Here is a 21,800-nt window from a genome sequence, read left to right on the forward strand (position 1 = left end):
CCACGGGTCATTGCCTGATTCTGACTTCCCCCACTAAATTCCACGAGTCTGTCCATTTCACTACCCAGTTCTTAGCTCTTGGCCCGGAGCAGGTGCTTAATAAATAGATTAAAGGGATGAGTGCATCTAAGTCCTGAGTGGGCAGGGTAAGGGACTCCAGAACACAGATGGGGTCAAGGTTGGCGTCCCTGCTCAGCCAAGATGAGGCCGAGGAGGACACCTTCCAGGGTGAGTTCTGAGAAGTGGCTTGGCAGAGAAGTTCTAGGGAAGGCAGAACTGCAGAGGGAGCCGGGCCTCTACCCCACCCCTGGTGCTGACATGGAGACACTAGGAATGCTGGGTCCTGGCCCAGAGCCTTCCCCAAGTATTGACCTAGGAGACTGCCCCTCCCCGGCCAGCCCAGAGCAGAGATGAGGATGGGCACGGCATCTGAACAGCTGGGTTCCAGTCCAGACTTCCGTCTCCTGATTAACCCCTTGGCAAGGCACTTAACCCCTGTGAGCACCAGTTTTCCCACCTGTGAAATGGGACGATCGGTCTGGATAACCTACGGAGTGGATCAGGGCTCTCAAACCTTGGGAGTCCGTCACAAGGGAATCCCAATCCAATCCCCAAGCTTGAGCTTTTGAGGGACTGGAAATGGAGTGATGGGTTATTGGGCAAGGCACATGTCAGGACAAAGTGGGCGGACTTAAAGCTTATAACAGGTGGTCAATAAATATCCGTTGGATGACTGATGAGTGAATGAATGAGTGAATGAATGAATGAATGGGCGGAGTATGGCAGGAAGGCAAATAGGGGAGCACAGTCAGGTTTCAAGCAGATCTGGATTAGAAAGGAAACCTTCTGTCTATCAGGTCTTGGCTTATTAGTGGTGCTGACGGTTTGCCGTGAGCACTCTAGTCCTCCTCCTATCCTGTCTGTTGTCCTCAGCATCCTCCCCAAAAGGTGGCACCAGACCGAACAAACACCCCTCCCAAGACCCCTCGCCTTCTTTCCACCCCTAAAGACCTTTGCTGCTCCCACAAAGGACATGGGGGCTGCACTTTTCCTCCGAGCTGCCTGTAAAGGTGGACAAGACCAGAGGATTCCTTCTGGAACCTTCTTCAAGGGCTCAGATCGCCAAGCCCCTCATCTTCTCTCCTTCTGCCTCCTCGCTGAGGATGAGAAGTGTGGCGTGGGGGAGGTGGGACAGTGGGTGGTCACGCTCTAGATGAGTCAAGAGCACGGAACCACAGAGCTGTCCTAGGAAAGTAGGGTTCCCACTCTAGGGTCTTCTGAGGCCAGCAAGCCTGGACTTAGCTCAGGGACCCTAGAAGGACAGACTGTGCCAGCTCCAAGCATGAGGATCACAGTCTTCCAGTCTCCCTGTCCTGGCTGCCCCCTCCAGGTTTTGGTCTGATGTCAGCCCTTCTGCACTGGGAAGGGAGAAGGAAGGAAGACAAGAGGGACAAGGCGCAGAGTTCCCTGGCCCGAGTCCCTTTAAGGCAGATAATTTGTGCTTTACAAAGAGATCACTGATTTTGCTGATAGAAAACGAAACAAACGCACGACGATCAGACAAAACAAATAAGACAAATCACGATGCATCAAGAAGGGCAGCCAGAGCAGGAGGGAGGAACAGGAGCCGGGGCAGATGGTGGTCCTCAGGGCAGGCTGGCAATATCTCTCTCCGGCGGGGGGCCAACCGGCTTGGGGCTGCTCTCGTTGGCTTTTCCTTCAAACATCATGACTCTGGTTTGGAGACAGAGGGGGGGGGGGGGGGCAGGATTAGGATTCCTTCCCTCATCCAGGGAGAGATCATCCCAGTCCTCATGTCTGCAGGGTCCTCATGTCTGCAGGGTCCTCAGCCGAATGCCCTTGCATCCATTCTCCAGTGGGATCTTCTCTATGTGAAGGAGCTGCTAGACCCATTTCACAGAACAAAAAACTGAGGTACAAAGATCTCTGTATTCGAGGCCATGCATCTTCCCTTACCCATGCTGCCTAAAGGCAGAGCTAGGCTGGGTCATGGCTCTGCTCAAAACCCCTTCAGATCTTCAAAAACCACCCAAGGTTTTAAGAGTAACATCTGGGGCGCCTGGGTGGCTCAATCAGTGAAGCGTCCGACTCTTGGTTTCGGCTCAGGTCATGATCTCAGGGTCATGAGATCGAGCTCCAGATCAGGCTCCACTCTGGGATGGAACCTATTTAAGATTCTCTCTCTCCCTCTCCCTCGTCCCCTTGCTCCTTCTCTCTCTCTCTCAAAAAACAAGGTAGCATCTTGGACGTAGAGGACAGGGGTTCCGGATGGAGCCTCTGAAGGGAAACAGCCTGATTTGAATCCCAGCCCTACTATTTTCCAGCTGGTGACTCAAGGACAACCCCACTGGCGCTCAGTTTCCATTTGGAAGTCAGGATGCCCAAAGGGCCAGCAGCCCTAGAGCTGTTTTGAGTACTCTCATTCTTCCTGTGGTCACCCTTTGGGTGGGCTCTTTCTGTCCGCTGGCTATAAATCCCATCCAAAGGGTGACATTCCACCAGCAGCTTACCTCCGCTTTCTGATCTGCACACCCAAGACTCCTTGACCTCTCCCCTTGGATGTCGAAAGGACACTTCCAACTTAATCCCTCAAAAACTCAGCTTCTAATTCCTGCCTCCCCCACCTGCTCTTCCCCCTAAAGTAAATAGCAACACTCACCCCAAATAGATCGGGATCATCTGACTCCTTGTTCTCTTCTACATATCCGGGCATTGAAGCAAACCTTCCAGCTCTCTCCCAAACCATTCCTGATTCCAGAAGCTTCTGCCTACCTTCACTGCAGCTTCTCCAGGCCAAGTGGCCTCTATCTCTTGCCTGCACAGCCTCTCTCCTGCCACTCTCACCCCTCCTGCAGCCAGAGGCTCTGTGAATCACCAGGTTTACACACTTCACAGCACTCACCAAATCACATACCCTCCCCAATGTCCATAATCCCACCCCCTTCTCCCAAACCCCCTCCCCCCGGCAACCCTCAGTTTGTTTTGTGAGATTAAGAGTCACTTATGGTTTGTCTCCCTCCCAATCCCATCTTGTTTCATTTATTCTTCTACCCACTTAAGCCTCCATGTTGCATCACCACTTCCTCATATCAGGGAGATCATATGATAGTTGTCTTTCTCTGCTTGACTTATTTCGCTAAGCATGATACGCTCTAGTTCCATCCATGTTGTTGCAAATGGCAAGATTTCATTTCTTTTGATGGCTGCATAGTATTCCATTGTGTATGTTTATAAAAAATAAAAAATTAAAAAAAAAAAAAAAAAAGTCAGCCCCTAGCTTAGAGTCATCCAATGGCATCGCTCAACATTAGTGCCAAATGCTGAGTGGGACCAAGACCTACAAGGCTCCATGTCTCCTGGTCTGCCCGTCTCTGCAAACTCAAACTTCACTTCTGCACTCACTGATGGCCAGACACACTAGCTTCTGTGCTGTTCCTTTGAGCACAGAAGCACAGTCTGCCTCAGGGCCTTTGCACTTGTTTCTTCCGCTGTCTAGAGTGCTTCCCCCCTTCAGATAGCTCATCTTTTCACATCTCTCTCCCTTGAGGCTCTGGTCAAGTGTTGCCTTCTCCGTGAGATCCTCCCTGCCTACTATCCCCTCCCTCTCTGTTCCTCTGTCCACTTGGTTTTTCTTGGTGCTACACCACGGCAATCTGGTGTTTTAGTTTCTTGGGTTTTGATTTTGTTCTTGTCTGTCTCTTGCCATGAGAATGTAAGCTCCATGAGGCCAACAACTCCTGTGTCCCCGACACCTAGAATAATTCTTGGTACACCATTGGTGCTCAATAAATATTTGCTGAATTAATAAATGACACATCTGAGGGGTCACTGGGTAGACCAGAGTCGACCACAGAGGAAATGAACTAAATCCTGGGTGTGTTCTGAGAGCATCAACACTCCCGTCGCTGCCACCTGTGGCACGCGGCATCCCAGGTGTACTGTGGTCTGACCTTGACGGTTTTCCACACCGCTTGCCCCACCGCCTCCTCACACTAGAAGCTCTGCAGGCTGAACCATGGGCTCATGAGCCGGTCCTCAGCTTCCTTGGGCCTCGACTTCCCCCTTTGTGACAAATGAGGCAGGTATATTTGACATTCGTATGTTCAAAACCAGAGAGTCTCCAGGGTATCTCTCTGCAGTGGGGGCAGGGGCTGGGAAGCGTGACCTTGGCCACCACAGACCAGGTGTTTGCCAAGACCCAGGCACTGGGCTGCAGCCTTCATATACGTCACACCATATATGTTGGGACGACATTTCACACAAGAGACTCACCATCATCTCTCGCTTACAAACCAAGAAACTAAGGCCCAGGACCAAAGGGGATTTGCCCAGACTCAATCAGGGGGCAAGCAATGGCATCAAGATTTGAACTCTGCCTCCCTTCAGAGCAAGTTGTTAAATATATAATACTCTCCACAGCCTCGTGGAGGCAGGGTAGTGGGGGGAGGGTAGTGGAATCACCTTGCAAATGAGGAAACCCAGCCTCAGAAGGTTTCACGGTAGATTTTTTTTTTTAAGATTTTATTCATTAATTTGAGGGAGACAGTGCACAAGCAGGGGAGGGGCAGAGGGAGAGAACAGATTCTAAACTGAACCGGGAGCCCGACGCAGGATTCGAGCCCAGGACCCGGGGACCATGGCCTGAGCCGAAGACAGACACTCGACCGACTGAGCCCCCACCCCCCTCAAGGTGCCCACATGGTAGATTCATCATCCCCGCCATTGTTCTGCTTCCTGAGCGCTCATTCTACCGGAAAGTTCTGGGTACGTATTAATGTGCCCATGACAGATGAGGAAATTGGGTTCAGAGAAATCAAGCCCCTCGTCCAGCAGGTCCCACGAGGTGTTCCCTCCTGGCTGGGCCGTGGCCTTCCCACGCACAACGACTCTGCCTGCAGAGGCCCCGCGAGAGGCAGGGGGTACTCACAGTTTAAGGACAGCTGACCGCTTTCCCAGCATCATGTTCACAAAGTCTCGGTAGGAGATGGTGTCGCTGACCCCCCCTGTCACCTCTGAGATCATCTTTTTCATCTCCAGATGGGTCTTGGGGACCCCAAGCTTCTCCATCATCCTCTTTAAAGACATCAGGTCTGCGAGAGGAAAAGCAGGTCTGTTAAGCAGAGACAGGCTGCGGGCCAGGCGAGGAAGCCGGTAGAGCGCCGTGGCTCTCAGCCCCTGCCCGGGGACTGCAGTCCAGGGCCCTTCTCCTCCCCGGCGGATGAGCCCATCACACAGTCCCTGCTCTCTTCAGAGGTAGTACAGGGTTGTGGTTAGGGACAGGGACCTGGGCTGGAACCCAGTCCTGCTCTTTCTGGCTGTGGGACCTGGAGCAAACCACTGAACTTCTCTGAGGTTCTCTGCCCCCATAAGCCATCAAATGGGTTGACAGGATCATTTGAGAGGGCGCGATGCACGAGAAGTACCCACCACAAAGCAGGTGTCCAGCAATGGGGCCGTTAGGGGTCTGTTAGGTCTGCTGCGCCCCAAGGTCAGGGGGAGCTGTGTGCCCACTGCTCCAGCTCCCCGGGGAGCCACTGCCCAGCAAGGTGGGGTCAGGGAGTAGGCTTGACCCAAGGCAGGGAAAGCCATCCTGCAGGGTGCTGGGCGGCAGCTTCTCTCCACCTGCCACTCCCACCCGGCAGTCCCAGGGTTCCCGCCTCGCCCACAGGGCAAGGGAGCCAAAAATATCCTGCAGAGCAGGAAAACCAACAAAGGAACAAAATTCAAGAAAAACAAGGGAGGCACCAAAAAGTCACTACTCTCTGTAGAATCGATGCCTCTGACCTCCCTGCTCCCCCGATCTTAGGCAATTTCCTCCAGATTGTTCTGTGAACAATGGGAGAGAGGCGGGATGGGGGGCCGATTTTGGGGGCCAGGGGTGTGGCACGACAGCTCACCCCAGAGCAGGGCGGGCAGGACGGATGCCAGACCCCCAGGTGCCAGAATGTCCAGGGCATTTCAAAGAAAACTAGGCAGCCTTCTGCAGGGAAAAGTAAAAGGTCCCCCCCGGACACACACACACACACCATGCTGCTGGCCAGGATTGAAATTGGCAAGACCTTTCTGGAAGGCAGTTTGGCAAGATGCCTCAAAAAAGTCTTTGACCCAGAAGATCCAATTCCCAAGATTTACTCTAAAGAAATAATCGGAGATCTGGACAAAGATTCACGTACAAAGACGCTCTTCACAGGACTATCAAAAGTAGTTAAAATTGGAGCTTTCTTTTTTTTTTTTTTTTAAAGATTTTATTTATTTATTTGACAGACAGAGATCACAAGTAGGCAGAGAGGCAGGCAGAGAGAGAGAGGAGGAAGCAGGCTCCCCGCTGAGCAGAGAGCCCGATGTGGGGCTCGATCCCAGGACCCTGAGATCATGACTTGAGCTGAAAGCAGAGGCTTTAACCCACTGAACCACCCAGGCGCCCCTAAAATTGGAGCTTTCTAAATGCGCAATATTAAAACACTGACTAAGTAAGTTACGGTCCAGCCAGCGATGGAATATTATGCAGCCATTAATTATATTTCAAAAGAAAAATTAATCATATGTCAAAACACTCACAATATAGTATTTTTTAAAACGAGGTTCTAACACGGTTCTAAAACAGCATTTGTGATTAGAATCAAGGGTGAGACTATAGAAACCAAAATATTTCTGGGAGGGAAGACTGCGGCTGACTTATTTTCGTCTTTGTGCCTTACTGCGTTTTCCAAAAGTTTTTATGATGAAGATGTATTCGTTTGATAACCCCCATTTTTTTTTTTTCCTGAAGGAAAATAAGGATAAACATATTTAACAAGGAGAAGAAGGAGACAAGACGGAGGAGGAGTAGAAACATCGCAGAGGCGGCAACACTGAGCTCAGCGCCAAACAGAGAAGGGAGAGCCGGTGTGGGGACCAAAGGCTGGGATCTGGACCCTGGGTCGACCACTTGACCGCCACGTGCCCCAACCCAGTCGGTTCCCCCTGCTGAGCCTGGCTTCCTCGTCTGTAAAATGGGGATCATTAAGCCGGCCTTGACCATGTCATAGCATTACTCGTGAAGGTCAAGGGATGGTCTTGGCCCCAAGGGCCATGGGACCGGCGTTTTGTCACCCCCCACGCCAGGACCACATGATACAGTCAGGGTCTGCTGGAGGAGGGAAGTTACGTACACAGAAGCACCATGTCCAATGCCAACCAGCGTACAAAGGCAAGGACAAAGGAACCGCCAGTCCCCCGGGACCTGGATGTCAAGAGCTTGAGCATCTCCAACCCTGGGGCAGGGGTGGCACCTGGCCTGGAAGGCTGAGACGTGTGCAGGGAGGTGTGTGGGAGGGAAGCAGCAAGAAGAAGAGTCTGGGGGCAAGTGGGTCTAGGCTTAAGTCTGGCAGACAGGCCTGGCCCATAGGGAGAGCTTCGGTGTGTGCCCCTCCTCCACAAAGACCGCCCAGTAGGTCTCTCCAGACCCTCAGATCCTCCCTCCTGCGAGGACACCCGCCTCCCCTTGCACAGTCGAGGCCTCACTTACCAATCTCGCCCTCATTGTTCAGGTCAAACTCCATGTACTTCTCTGGAAATCACAGAGCAAAAACTGGGATTAATTAGCTCCGAAGCAGGGTCCCAGAGATGCCCTCGAAGGCAACCGGCCGCGTCCCCAGGGAGCCCACATCCTCCTCCTCCTCCTCACACCCTCACTTCAGGGTCTAGACATGAGTCCCATCATCTCCGCCACTGTCTCTGGAGAAAGAGCTCGCCCTGCCTGCATCCCTCTCCCACAGGCGCCGGTATAAGGGAGCTGAGGGCCACTGTAACCTTCTGCTGAAGTGGGGCTTCCGCCCAGCTGCTTCCTCCCAGCTTCCCGCCAGCATGAGCTGGCTGTGTCACAGTGGCTCCAAAGTGACTGGAACAGATTGCCAGGCCTTGATCTATGGGTGCAGTGGCTTTAGGAAGGGTGGGGTGAGGTGAGGAACGGGTCGGTTCTAGTGATTCTGATCCAGGTGTGGGAATCACCAGTTTAAGGAATCCCTGTGGTTCTGAACTTTTGGGGGGCGGGGGTGTCTGTGGGCACCACTGAAAATCTGGTGCTCTCCCGAGAGAAATGCCATGAACCTGCCCTTGACCCAAAGTGGCACATACAATGTCCAGGGGTACACAGACCCTCCCCATCAAACCTCACCTACAGACCTTGAGTTAAGGGCTCTCCGATCAAAGGCAGAGCCTTGTCCTCTCTCACCTTTGCATGGCTCTCCTAGGGGCGGTGGCAGGGATGGGGGGGGTATTCCACTCCTTCCTTTTGTTCATGGAAACAGCCCCACTGCATAATGGTTCAGAGCAGGGGACTTTGGAGAGAGACCAAGACGTGATCAAGCCTTTAACTCTGCCATGGGCAGGTCGTGTGACCCCACACAAGGGACCCCCATCTCTCTGAGCCTGAGTTGTTTCATCTATAAATCAAAGTCGCACCCGTCTCCCTCCGGGCTGACTTGGGAAGAGTTGGGGAGCTCACGACACAGCATTCGAAGTGCTTCCCACAAGGCCAACACTCAACAAATGCTTCGCCATCGGGGTCCTGCCTGAGGACAACGAAGCAGGGAGCGGTTTAAGGAGCGCTTGGCAGGCTCTTCGCCTTGGAGCGCGGAGGACATCCACGGTGCCAAGCCTGCGGGGGAGGGGGCGGGGGGGGGTGCGGCCTCGAGGTCCTCCAGCGGCCAGGGCTCCCTGCGCGCAGAGAGCATCTCCCAGGCAGGAAAGGTGGGTCTGCTGGGCTCCTTATGTGCACGGCTCCTCTCCTTTCGAGCTGCTGGCTGGGAACCAAGCGCCAGGGCCCGGAACAGAGGGACCTTTATGCCGCCCCCTCCCCGCGCGGGCTCCCGGGCCCTGTTTTCTTTTCATCCCGTGCTGCTGGGATTCAATGGGCAGAAACTCTGCCCCCTGCCCCACTGTGGCGACACAAACGTCCATTCTGCACAGGGGCTCTCGAGCCGCTCCCCCGTGGAGGGGAGAGGCCAGGGCTGCTACAAAGGGCTGATTGTGTGCTGGGGCCCCGGGAGCGAGCAGGGCCTGGGCAGCAGCGGACAGGAGCCAGCCTGAGCCCCGCCTGTCAGGCAGCCGTGGTGGGGTGGGGTGGCGGGGCTTCGGGCAAGGGTGAGGGGCCTGGGGTGGCATGGAGGCAGGTAGAGGGGCCAGTGCCTGTGCCCGTGGCTGGGGACCCCATCTCACAGCCCTCCAGGAGGAGCGCGTTCTGGAAGAAACAGGGGGGCACAGGCTGGCCTTGTGGGGTAAGGAATCCTATGCACCAGGGGGCCAGCCCAGCTCTCCCGGGGAGGGGAAGGGCAGACAGCCCCGGCTCACCTTTGAAGGCCGCAAGCTTTTCTGGCAAGTTCTCTTCATCACTGTACTTCTGGTCACAGAGAAACTCCTTTGAAAGTGAAAGGACAGTGCTGAGTCCCAGGTCAGCAGGCACAACTCGCCGCCAGGCAGGCCCGTGGTCCTGGTGTCTGCTCCCACGCCAGGTGGCTGGGCTTGGCCAGGGAAGCACAGGAGGCTCCAGTGTTTGTCCTGGCCTCCTGTCAACCCCCCCCAGAGGCAGATCTGCAGGAATCTGCCCCTCGGGCAGGAAGGGTCTGCCCTAAACATCTCCAGCCAGGCTCTGAATTCCCAGGACAGGGACTGGCCCTCCTCCCCCGGGGCACCCCAGCTCCAGGATCCATGAGGCCGTGAGCCCCACACACAAACTGCCTGGTTTCCAGCACTCACTTCTTAAGTGCGTGACCCAAGCTTATCAGTTCTTCCCTATTCCTCTATGGTTTTATCTGACAAATGGGTATAGTCGTCGCAGCCACTCCTCAGGTTTGTAAGAGAATCCAAGGCGCATGTCCGTAGGACTCTTGGCACACAGCCAGTGCTCAGGAAACAGCAGCTACTGCGTGGTTAGCCTCTGCTCTAGCCAGAAAATGATTGTATATTGCTTGGGAGGTCGGTTACTCTCTCGTCTGTGTCCTCAGTTGTAAAACAGGGCCACCTTCCGCTCACATGATGCCTTCCAGAAGCAGATGTGCAGGAGGGGGAGGGGCTTGGGACATGAACAACAGCCTCCAGAATGAAACACTGACCCGCTCGATCTCTTGGGCTCTCCCAGTGGGCCCACACGGTAGCTACTATTATTACTACCATGTTACAGATGATGGGACGGAGGCTCACCCAGGCAGAGCTTCACTTCGGCTCCGACTTCCAGAGAGCTCGCATCCCTAACCCCGACACTTAAAGATGGGTGGATAGCAGCCGTTCATCGGGCTTCAGAACAAAATGCTGCTAATTAGTAAGCACTTGCTATGCTGGGCATAGCGTCCAGTGCCTTGTTGCTGCTCTTCAAGCCGCCCCAGAGCCTGTATTCAGATGGGAAAACAGAGGGCACGTTCCCACTAGCGCCAGACTCCGCAGATCCCCTCTTCTCCCTGGACCTCGCTTTCCTCCTTACGGAGCAGACCCGACACAGGCGTCGCCGCCTCCGCCCCTTTCTGAGGGACCACAGGGTACACGGCTCTGGTTGAGGCATCAAGGGAGCAGGTGAGACCAGGGAAGGAAGGTCTGTACTGTAAAATGACAAGCAGCCCGTGTTTAGAATGACGTTAAACGTCATCTGGACCTGCCACTCCACCTGTTTCTAAATTCCGGTGAGCATGTCCCACTAACCGACCCCTGAGTCTGTACTTCCGCATCTCCCAGGACATAAGACTGTCCAGTCGGCCGTGTAAACCCCCCTTTAATGCAGGAGAAAGAATAGGAGAATAACTGAAGATAAAGTACTCTGGGTTTGGGTCTCAGTCCCCTCCTCACCAGCTGTGAAATGGGCACAAGGGAACCCATCTCCTCGGGCACCTGCCCCTTGACGGGGATAACCCGCTGTGAATGCTCAGCGCCAGGCGTGATCGTCCCAGCTCAGGAAGCAGCGGCACGGCTAAGAGCAAGGAGAATGTGATCCCTTCCAAGGCTCACGACCTCCACATTAACTCACCCCCTTCGACAGAGGAGATATCCACCTGCCAGTCTGGCTCCCCTCCTTGGTTTTGGGGGCTCTTCCTACCCCTTGAACCCAATTTGCCTGGATCCCTAGAGGGGATCAGTACCTACTATGGACGGGCAGTGCAGATTTCTGCTTTGGGAGGGCATTGTGCTGTCTCATTAGGGTAGGAACGGCCCTGCCAGAGAGGTTAGATGACCTGTCTGAAGTCCTAGAGCTAGAAAGGTACAGGCTCAGTTTGGAACCCGAGTCTGTTAGACTCCAGGGTCCAGGCCTCCAACAGCAACCACGGGGCCACCCCAGGGCCCACCATGTGGATCGGCCACACATCGGACCTCATTACCAAGTGCCATGCAGGGTCCTGCCCCCACTTAGCCGGAGCTGGGCTACCCTCCTCCTGGCTGGCTCTGTCCAGGACTTTTCTTCTTGGCTCCGTCTCGTCGCTCTTTTCCACCCCTCTCCCCATTCTCTGACCTGAAGTAGGACAATTAACTCTTGTCTGTGGCCCCAAGCAAACCAGACGCCTCCCGGGGTCACAGGTCCCATGGTCTGCACAGCAGAGGGACAACTAGGTTCCTCAGTCAGCGATTCCCAGACTTTGGGATAACGCAGAAGGAAACACTTCCCAAAAAAGTAAAAATAGAGGGAGGTGCTAAGAGAGGGCTGCCAAGGTTTTATTTTGCCAAGCGGAGACTATACACAATCACCACTGACTGTTGCCACGAGTTCAAAGAAGGACATTCCGGGGGCGCCGGAGTAGCACAGTCTGTTGAGCATCCAACTCAACAGAAGGTTTCAGCTCAAGGTCATGATCGGGGCCCCTGAGATCGAGCCCCGTGGCGGCTTTGCACTCAGCACAGAGTCGCCCTGTCCCTTTCCCTCGGCTCCTCCCCCTTCTCTCTCTCTTAACTAAAGACATTTCGTGAAAGTGGGAAGTTCATAATTTTTTAAAAGATTTCATTTTTAGTGAGAGAGCATGTGAGGGAAGGTCAGGGGGAGAAGCCGACTCCCCATGGGAGCCGAAGCGGGACTCGATCCTGGGACTCCGGGATCATGACCTGAGCTGAACACAGTCACCCAACCAACTGAGCCACCTCGGCGCCCAGGAAATTCATAATTTTTTAAAAAAGATTTTATTTATCTATTTGACAGAGATCACAAGTAGGCAGAGAGGCAGGCAGAGAGAGAGGGGGAAGCAGTCTCCCTGCTGAGCAGAGAGCCTGATGCGGGGCCCGATCCCAGGACCCCGAGATCATGACCTGAACCGAAGGCAGAGGCTTTAACCCACTGAGACACCCAGGTGCCCCGGAATTCATAATTTCTAAGTGGACTCCATTTAGCCTATGTTCGGCTCACCTCATCGCCCCCATGTTCCCTCAGCTTTACCATCTCCAGAACAGGAAAACCTTCACGTGGGAGGCACCAGGGTATGGGCAAGGCCCAACACCCGGCAACCTCTGGTGAGAGGCCTAGAAGCCCTCCCAGCTCCCCCGTTCTGGTCGACCAGAAATCCTGCACCAGCCAGAACCTGTCCCCAACAGGTACCAACCCCTGTGGAGACCCAGGCAGGTTGGGCTCAAGGGGTAGGACATGGGCCCCATCTTGGAGAAAAACCACACAAGGACGATCACAGGACAGCCAGGCAGTGGCTCCTGTTCACTGGGCCCGACCCCGGGCTGGCTGCTGTGCCCGGGGTGGGGCGGCGGGGGGGGCACGATTATTGTTTTCTCACCGACGAAGCCAGTTTTCTCGTTGGCGCTTCTGACCACCTAATGTGCTATTTTATTGGTGTTCACCCCCTGTCCCCCCCCACTGCTAGAATGAGTGCCTCGGCCACCCTGGCCCCCTGTCTGGGGCCTCCCCCATGCCAGGCTTGCTCCCACATCGGGACCTTCGCCTTCGGCTGTGCCCTCTCCCTGCAGCGCTCATTTGCCCGCCGCCGACCCCCCCGCCCCGTGGCTCTCTCCCTCAGCATCTTCACGCGCTGGCTCAACTCTCCCCTTCTCAAGGAGGCAGACCCCATCCATCCTGCCCACTGCAGTCCCCCGCCTCCACTCCCCACCCCCCCTTATCTTGCTGTGCAGCCCTTTTCATCCTACAGGATGAATCACCTGCTAACACAGTTCACAACGCGATGCTCACGAAGGGTGCCATCCAAGGTCTGTCTCCCCGCCCGCCCCCCCACTACAGTGTAGGCTGCACATAGTAGGTGCTCAGGAAACACGTGCAGGCTGAGTGAACGAACTGAGACCCAGGGAGGATAAAGAACTTGCTCAACTCAGCACAGCCGGCAAGTGACTGAGCTGGGATTCAGGTCCACAGTGAAGGCTATGGGCTCCTTCCTTGCACGGAGCTAAGGAATCCAAGCGACCCACGGCAGTGGCTGTTGGAAGGAGGCCGGGGGGGAGGCAAGCCTTGGGCCACAGGTGCCAGGAGAATGAGCTTACCATCTCCTGCCCCAGAGATGCCTAGCACCCGACAGTGCCCAGCACACAGTAGGTGCTCAGGAAACATGGGCCAAGAGACCAGAGAAGCCTGGCATTCAGCCCAGGATCATTTTCTCTACTCTCAGTCCAGACACGGTGGGGTTGCTTTGCAAACGTGTACACGTGCGACATAGACTAGAGGGGTCAGAGATGGGAGTCCCATTTTTCCTTAGAGCCCCAAATGACAATGGCTTGAGCCAAGGAGCGACCAGGGCTGGGAGAGGCATCTGACCCGGTCAGGCGTGGGTGGGGGTTAGGGCAGCTGTGCGGACCAGGCCTTTGGCAGGGTGCCAGGGAGGGGGCAGGTGGGCAGCAGAAACAGGAGTTTCCATTGGTGGGGCTGCCAGCTCCTGCCCCGGCTCCAAGCTTCGGATTCTTGGTTCCTGCTCATGCACAGCCCACAGCTTCCCTACTTCCAGGCGTCCTTCCCCCCTGCCCCCCTTCCCCGGGATCTTTGCCCAGCCTCGGGGGCACAGCCATGCCCAGTGGGCAGGTACCCTGTGTGTCCACACTCCAGGACCCACAGCTGCCCTGTCTCTGGGTCCCCAGGCAGAGAAGAGTGAGCCACAAATACAAAGTGCTCGTACAGTGCCCGTTCCCTAGTAAACACTACATGAATGGTGGCTGTTTATTACTGGGACCTCCACACACTTACATGAGTACAGTCTACTTACAACCCCCCAGCTCGCCATCCACAACATCATGGCCCCCTCCCCCGACCTGGGCTGAATACGGTTTCTCTTTCCCCTTTCCGGGTATTCCCATTGCAGAGACGGGACAACTGAGGCCCCGAGACATTGCTCAACCTGCTCAACGTTACAAAGTTTTAACAATTCAAGCAACGTGTACCTCCTTCACCGCCTCAGCTCCTTCCCTGCCCCAAACAAGGAGAGGGCGGTCTGGCCACAGGTTTCTGGGCAAAGAAAGTCAACACTGAGTGTTACCTTTCCTCTTAGGCAGCTGCAGAAAGAGGTTATTTCAGAGGCCAGGGACCCACTCAATAGCCCTCTAGGGGGATGGGAGAGTATGTGGAGGCATTCCTCCACCCCCATCCCCCTCTCCCACTCCAACTCCCTGTCCCCAAAGACCATTTTTTCCAGCTGCAGAAACTGCTGAGGGCTGCTGGGGAAACTGAGGCACCAGAAGGGAAAGTCTTGCCTCAAGCCACAGTGGTCAGGAGACCTCCATCAAGTCCCCAGGGGCAGGGTGTGAGGGGCAGAGGGCTTGGGGAGGGAGGTTGAATCAAGTTTGGGTTCAAATTCCAGCTCCAGCACTTGCTAACTTTGCGGCTCTGGGCAACTTGCTTTACCACTCTGGGCCTCAGCTTCCTCATCTGTAAAATGCGATCATAACAACAGAACCTCCTCCTTGGGTTAGTGTAAGGATTAAATGAGCTAACTGCATAGAGAGAGCTTGGCTCCTAGCACACTGACTAAGCGTGAGCAGTTACAACCAAACCCAAGCCTCACCACGAGATCAACGTGAGCAGGGGAAGGGCAGAGACCTACCCACAATTCTCCGTCCCACACTGCACCACGGAGTCCTCCTGGTAAGCCCTGACCCTCGGGCCATCCACATGGGACAGAGTGCTCCCATCTCAGCCCCAGGGAACGGTGCCCTCAGGCACACCTGCTCGCTGCTGCCTCTCTTGGTCCTCTCCAACCTCTGATGCACATCACAACCCGCCCCCCCGGCCCTGGGAGCCTCATCTAGGCACTTATGCCCGGAAGGGAATATTTCCAAGACCAGCAGAGGTTGGCAGCCCCTGCCGTGTCCGGCCTTCCAGATCCCCTGCCACCTGCCTGCTCTCCCCTCCCCCACTCCCCCTCCTTAACTCTCTTTCCGGGCTGGTACCTCTAGCACCTGCTCCCGGACGCTCGCTCCCGGCCCTCCGGCCTTGTCCTTAAGTACCAGCTGCAGCAGAATTTTGGGGCGGGCACATATCACCATTTTGGAGGCCATCCAAGGGGCTGGTGGCTGCAGCCCTGCGCAAAACCCCCAAGGACAGGCAGCTCCATAGTGGGCCTGGGCCGAGAAGGCTGTGACACCACCCACAGGCTCTTAAAGGGCCAGTGCCGGGTCCGTGCCGGGCCTGAGGCCTGATGCGCAGCAGGAGCCTGGAAGGTGCCCCCACAAGGACAGCAGGCTCACGTTGCCCATGGCAGCTCCAAGGCCTCATCTGGATGCAGCATCCTTGCCAGCAGTGAGGCAGCCGAAGAAAAACAGCCCACAGACTACGCAAACGAAGCGGCCCTGACAGAAATTCCATCCCCGGCTTCCTGTGACACGGCCACGCCAAGGTCGAGCCCGGCTGTACCCGCGCGGACACTGAATCCTCGGGGGCTCACGTGGCCGCTTATCACCATCTCCCTTATAATATATTAAGGAAGAGCAAGAGAGACAGGTGCCGGCGAGGCCAGCTGGGCTCACTCACCCGGGCAGGGACAGGCAGGGTGGCACAGGGTACGCAGGGAGAGAGACACACCTGCGTCGTGCCCTGCTTGGGTCTCAGAGGTCCCCTATGCTGGGGCAGGACAGGGGACCTATAACAGCAGGGCACAGATCCCCAGCCTGCCCTGTCCAGCTCTTCCCAGTACAGACGGCATGTGGGCTCTGAAATAACCATTAGACCCCTGAACGCTGCAGGGAATGCCAAGTGCCCTTGACTCGACCCAGGAGGGCTGGGAAGGCGGGACAGTAGCCAGAGATCCTTATCACCTAAGCAGGAGAGGCTTGTGTCCCAGCTTGGCCGTGGCCACCTGACAGACTGGGTCCTGGGCGGGCCACGGGTGCCGTCAGAGTCAGCATCCCAGCTCTGCCACTTCCTGACTCGGTGACCTTGGACAGGTGACTTCACTGAGCTGTTTCCTCATCTCTAAAACATGAGCCTGAGGAAGCCCTGTCCCACAGGGATGTTTATAGATTCCTCCTGCACATCTGTCTAGTCAAGCGCTCCATCCAGAGGGTCACTGAGATGACAGCAAGTGCTGGCATGGGGCAAAGGCACGACCCACGTTATTGGTTCAAAATTCCAGCCCCTGGCTGGTTTGAGATCCAGCCCTCGCCATCCTCCGGGCTCCTCCTGCTCAGTCCCAAGGGTGAGGGCACTCTGCGGGGCAGCCCCCCAGCCCCACTGCCTCTCTGGGTCCCTGTGGGAAGCTGCAGAGAGAATCTGTCCCGTTGCCATATAAGGCCAGGCCTGGCTGGCCCGGGGTCACCTGCCATGCCACCAAGGCTCAGGGAATGTCAGCTATGTGGGGGGGAGTAGGAGTAGGAGGCGGGCTCAGGTCCTGCCTGCTTCAGTAGTGCCGAGAACGCCCACACACACTTGCGCGCGCGCACACGCGAGTGCACACACACACGCACACACAGATGCACATGCACGGCAAAGGCAGGGAGGCTGGCTTCAGGCAGTTCACTCAGCCCCTGCGAGTTTTGTTTTCTGTAAAATGGGAACAGACACTCACGAGGAGAGCGAGTGTTTCATGAGGTAACACCCGGAGTGCTCCTGGCGTGCTGCCCGGCTCCTGCCAAGTGCTCCGAAAATGATCACAAAAACGAGAGCAAAACCAAAAAGGGTGCATTTCAATGCAGGCCCCCAGGACCTCCAGGTCCACCCAAGTCTCCTACTTTGGCTCCTAACCCTTATAACAACAATAGCGAAGCCTGAGCTGCCCTCCCTAGAAGCTGGCCTGGCCTTGGGGCGAGGGGAAGGCTCCAGAGGGAACTGGGGTGCTGGTCCGGAGAAGCTCCCAGAGCTGCCGGCCAGGCTGGGCTCGGCCCCAGGCAGCAGCCCCAGAGGTGCTCAGGCCCGTGCAGCCGGTGAGTCCTGAAGCTCCACTCTCCAGGGGCTCCTGCCTCCATAAGGCCCATGGGAAACTGCTCCATCCGATCCAGCCCCCCAGAAGCTCTGTGCCAGCAGGGGCAGTGAAGCTATACCCCAAAGAAAGCCAGTCTGGGCTGCCAACATGGTTCCCTCTAGAGTCCACGCACACCAGGGAATGTCTGCTGTGGTCACAGTCATGGGTGAAACAGACTTAGACCCTCAAACAGAGCAACTCCCTCAGTCTGCAAAGAGCTCGTGTCTGGTCATCTCTGATTGTCGCGGGGACAGAGCAGGGATCTCTGCCCCCTCTGAAGGCAGGGAGGCCTAAGGTTCTGCTCTGTGGAAGGGTCTGGCACTGAGCGGCCAGCATGGGCTGTGGCTTGCACTAGACCTTGCCCCTAGAATTCCACTCCCAGCATCTTTAAGCACCAAACTGATAACAAGGACCATGAAAGCTGTGTGATTTACAAGGATTATCTCCCTGAAAAATCACCGCAACCAAAATGCCATGATCTCAAGTGGCATGCCCAAGGTCACAGAGCCAGCAAGCGCTCTGCCCACCCCTGCACCGCCACCCAGGACTCCACAGTACAGGGGTTCCCCTGACCTCCTGGGCGGGCGAGGCAGAGGGGCGGGGGGGGTGGCACATAGCTCAAACTTCTGGTTTGATCCTGGAGTCCCCTTCCTCTGGTTTGATCCAGCAGCCAGACAGTAGGCTGGGTTCCCATGGCAGAGATCAGAATAGCTTCTGGGCAGTCAAAAGACACTAGACGACAAGCTCTGTCACTGGCTTCTGTGTGGCCTTAGCCAGTTGCCTGCCCTCTCTGGGTTTTGGGGTCCCATGGTGGTGACACATGGCCCCTTCTTATTTTCACTTTCTCCAGTCCCAGCACTGTCCAGATCAGCCCCCTGAGAGCCACAGCCCCACCCCCTTCTGAGCCAAGCCAGTCCACCGCCCAAACCACCAGGTAGCCAACTCTTACAAACCGCCCCCCCCCCCGACTGCCCCCCCAAGGGCAGGGCTGGCATGAAAGTCCCACACACTCTCAGCAACTGTGGGTTGTCTGATCGTAGTCCCCTCTCCCCCATCTCCAGCTGTCTCTGGCTCAGGGTCCTGCTGGCTGTGGGTGGATTCAGCCAGCTTGGAACCCGCCCTGTCGAGTGGCCCAGGGGGCTGTATGAGGTCAGGGTTCCAGGCTTCTGTCCAGAGGGCAAGAGCAGCCAAGACCAAGACCAAGGGCGGGCTGGCTGCAGAGTAAACTGGGAAGGAACCCAGCAGCCTGGACCCCTGAGAGCCCCAGCCACACGACCAGTCTCCCTCCCAGCTATGCTCAGGATGGCCCCAAGAGGCAAGTGATGATGGCACAGAAGGGACTAGAGATTACTTGGAGGGACCCTGGGGGTCCCTAGAGCCCTGCTTGGGACTCATACAGCCAGCAGAATGAAATCAGATAAGCTGCCTCATTCCAGATACTCCAAAAAAAAAGCAAGACTGCAAGCCCAGGCGAGAAGAAATACTACAAAATATGACGGCCGTGCGCAGCCCCCGGACCCACTTCCACACAGCCTTGACCTGGACCCTGCTGACCGTCACCAGCTTCCCACTTGGGGACTCTGAGCTGGGCTTGGACCTTGGGAGCCCAGCAGCTGAGGGAGCCAGCAGGGGGGATGCCCAGCCTTGTTTCAGTGGGGAACCCCCTGCAGCCTGTTGGGAGGGAATATTGGAGGTGTCTACCTTAGGAAAGAACTCTAGCACCGTCCACAGAAGTCAGCCCTACTGCCAGGTGCTGGGCCACACACACTATATATTTTCCCTCCGTGAGCCCTCAAGGTGGCCTCAACTTTGTTCTGAGGTCGGGATTCCTGATGGAGGCCCCGCCGGAGCCCAGATCTCACGGGACCCCAGGCCCTGGGTTGTGCTGCCTTTGAGTTTTGGTCAATCCAGGCAGGCCCTGACACTTTTCCTTATCTTCTAGAATTTACTTGGCCATTAAGCAAATGTTTGTGCACCATCGTGCACCCAGCAACAGCGGGGTTTCTGTAAAGAAATCCATGAGGTCCAGCAAGAAAAGCATCAAGTGTCTCAGGGAACCTTCCCTAAAAGCTGGAGTGAGGTGGGGGAGGGGCCTTGCATTTTCTGTCTGGGAGGGCGCACCCACGCGGCAGTCTGGACCCCAGGTTCTAAAATCAGCCCCACCTGGACTTGCCGGGCCATCGCGGGGCAGCCACCGAGCCTCTCAGGGGCCTCCATTCCCTCCCGCGGCTGTACTACCGGCGGCGGGGAGGAGGGGCGGCTCAGAGACATCGGGGGTCCCTCCCTGGACCCAATTCTCGCCGCTGGTCCCAGGCGGGCTTCCGGGGAGGCCGGGCCCGTGGGCATCAAAGCTCCCGGGCGAGCCCCACCTCCCCAGTCTAAGAGTAACAACTTGCAACCCGAGCCGCGGGAGCCGAGTTGGGTGGAGGCGGCGGAGGCGGCGGAGGGGGACCTACCTGGAGTCGGAGGCACGGGGCGGGGGCCGGGGAGGAGATCGGGGAAGCCCAGAGGAGGAAGAGAAGGGAGTTGATGTTGCGGCAGGCACAGCCTCGCAGACGGGGGCGGGACATGAGGGGCGCTGGGATATTTGGGGGCGACTCGCAAGCCGACCCCGGGCGGCGCGCGCTTACCCGGTTGATCTCGGCCAGCCTCCGCTCCTGCCGGGCTTTGAGCAAGCCGAACGCCTTCCCTCCTGCAGGAGACAAAGAGGCGGCCCGGGAAGCTGGGGGGGGGGGGGCCCCCCGCCCCCCCGCCGCGGCGCCCCCCCCCCGGCCGGCGCCGGCAGGTGGCGGGCGGGCGGGGGGACTCCGCGCCGGGGGGGGGGGGCTGGGGCAGGGGCGCGGGACAGCGCGGGGACGGCGGCGCCTACCTTGGAACCTGTTGCTGAGCGCGAGCGACATGGTGAGCGCTGGGCTCCCGCCGGCTCGGGGCTACGCGGCCGCGGCGAGGTACGACGAGGAGGGACGGGTGCCGGGTCCGAGCTCCGGCGGCTTGTGGCGGCGGGACGGAGGGGCGGAGGGATGGCGCGGGCGGCCGGACACACCCCTCCCGCCCTCCTCTCCCCGCCCCCCCGCCCCGGGCCCTCCCGCCCTGCCACCCGGCCGCCGGCATCAAAGCGCCTATTATGCGGGACGCCGCGCCCGCCGCCCGCCCCTCTGCTGGAGGGCGCGGAAAATGCACGGCCCGGGACCTCCCCGGGCCCCTTCTCCGCTCCGGGCCGCGATGTCCCCAGAAAGAAAGCGGGGACGATCTCAGGACGCACTCGGGATCCTCGAGGATCAGCTAGGGTCCCGGTGGCTGCGAGCGCGCGCTCCAGCACCCGCCGCTGTTACGTTACGGTGGCCCTGGGCGCGCGGCGCTGGTAGAAGGCAGGCCAGCCTCCCCAGTCTCCACTTTTAACTCTTGTACGAAAAATATGAAAACTTTGAGGTTTTTTTTTTTTTTTTTTTGATGTGGTTGGGTAAAGGCATAATGACAAAGCGCCGCGAAGACATCCGTGACACTTTAAATCCACCAGAATGATTTGTGTTTTGTTAATGAAACCTGTTCTTGAGCACTCACTATGCCCCAGCTACTTTGCTGGCTCAGTACAGCACAGATTTACGTCATTTAATTCTCAAAACTCTGCAAAATAGGACTTGGTGTTCCCAGTTGACAGACAAGAAAAGTCAGGGAGCTGAAGCTGGGGACAAGTCCACTAGGATGATGCTATGCCAAGCCTCCAACTCCTGGGGGTAGAGGGGCATGGGTGGAGGAACCAGGGACTAGTGACGGGACCGTAATGAAGTCTCACGGCCAAATCAGGACATTTCTGAGAGTGAAGAGTGGCAGTCTTCCTAAGTATGCCGACAGCCACAGGTACAAGCAGGAGCTGCCCCGGGCAAACAGCTGTCCCAGTCACCAGTAATGCAAACCCCCCACCCCACCACCACCACCACAGAGTGTGTCCCTGGGAACTGGATCTGGAAAGTCTCCTTCCCCACAGACTTACCTTTGTCTTGCCCCCAGGACTGGGATCCTGGGGCCAGCTGGTCGTCTCTTCTGTGGTTGTCCCTGGGGGACAAAGTGGCCAGGTTGTCCCAAGGAAGGGGACTGGACAGGATGGAATGTCCCACAGTGGACCCATGTCAGGGCAGCAGAAGTTCAAGGCCCCATGTCCCCGGCACTGTGATGTTATTACTTTCCCTCCGGTTATTCTCTGATGCAAACCCTAGAGGTGGGTTTGGATCTGGCCAAGTTGTGTGGTCTGGGGTCCAGCACCAGCCTTGTCTGAGGCTCAGTGTCTTTTGCTGCGGAGTGGAGGAAACAGTGCCTCTCACCCAGCAACGGCTGTTAGAACTTTTATGACTTTCAGGGTGTTTGGAGCAGAGAGTAAAAGCTTGCAGGGGAGCCGGGCTTGGGAATTACAACCCTTGGTTGATGGGAGATCTTCCA

At 56.8% G+C, this 21,800-nt stretch overlaps 1 protein-coding gene across 2 annotated transcripts; it reads right to left on the reverse strand.

Moving 5' to 3' along the window:
* Positions 1-1,458: 1,458 nt before the first annotated feature.
* AIF1L (allograft inflammatory factor 1 like) lies at positions 1,459-20,404 on the reverse strand. Of its 2 annotated transcripts, XM_059410522.1 has the most exons (6): positions 20,236-20,404; positions 19,997-20,058; positions 9,352-9,418; positions 7,529-7,570; positions 4,949-5,111; positions 1,459-1,734 (listed from the first exon to the last, which is right to left on the reverse strand). In XM_059410522.1, the coding sequence occupies exons 1-6, from the start codon at positions 20,264-20,266 to the stop codon at positions 1,647-1,649; spliced, it is 453 nt and encodes a 150-aa protein (XP_059266505.1). In that variant the 5' UTR covers positions 20,267-20,404; the 3' UTR covers positions 1,459-1,646. The 2 variants fall into 2 exon arrangements, with proteins under 2 accessions (XP_059266505.1, XP_059266504.1); XM_059410521.1 differs by lacking the exons at positions 19,997-20,058; positions 20,236-20,404 and adding an exon at positions 15,361-15,483.
* Between the last annotated feature and the right edge of the window lie 1,396 nt (positions 20,405-21,800).

The sequence above is a fragment of the Mustela nigripes genome, chromosome 9 (genome assembly GCF_022355385.1).
Source record: "Mustela nigripes isolate SB6536 chromosome 9, MUSNIG.SB6536, whole genome shotgun sequence".
In the NCBI taxonomy this organism is placed as follows: domain Eukaryota; kingdom Metazoa; phylum Chordata; class Mammalia; order Carnivora; family Mustelidae; genus Mustela; species Mustela nigripes.

Coding starts and splice junctions, on each gene's coding strand:
- AIF1L (XM_059410521.1), bottom strand. CDS start 15,468: ATGGCCTCCAAAATGGTGATATGTGCCCGCCCCAAAATTCTGCTGCAG. Junction 9,419..15,360: donor TCCGGGAGCAGGTGCTAGAG/GTACCAGCCCGG, acceptor TCACTTTCAAAG/GAGTTTCTCTGTGACCAGAA. Junction 7,571..9,351: donor AAAGCTTGCGGCCTTCAAAG/GTGAGCCGGGGC, acceptor TGTGATTTCCAG/AGAAGTACATGGAGTTTGAC.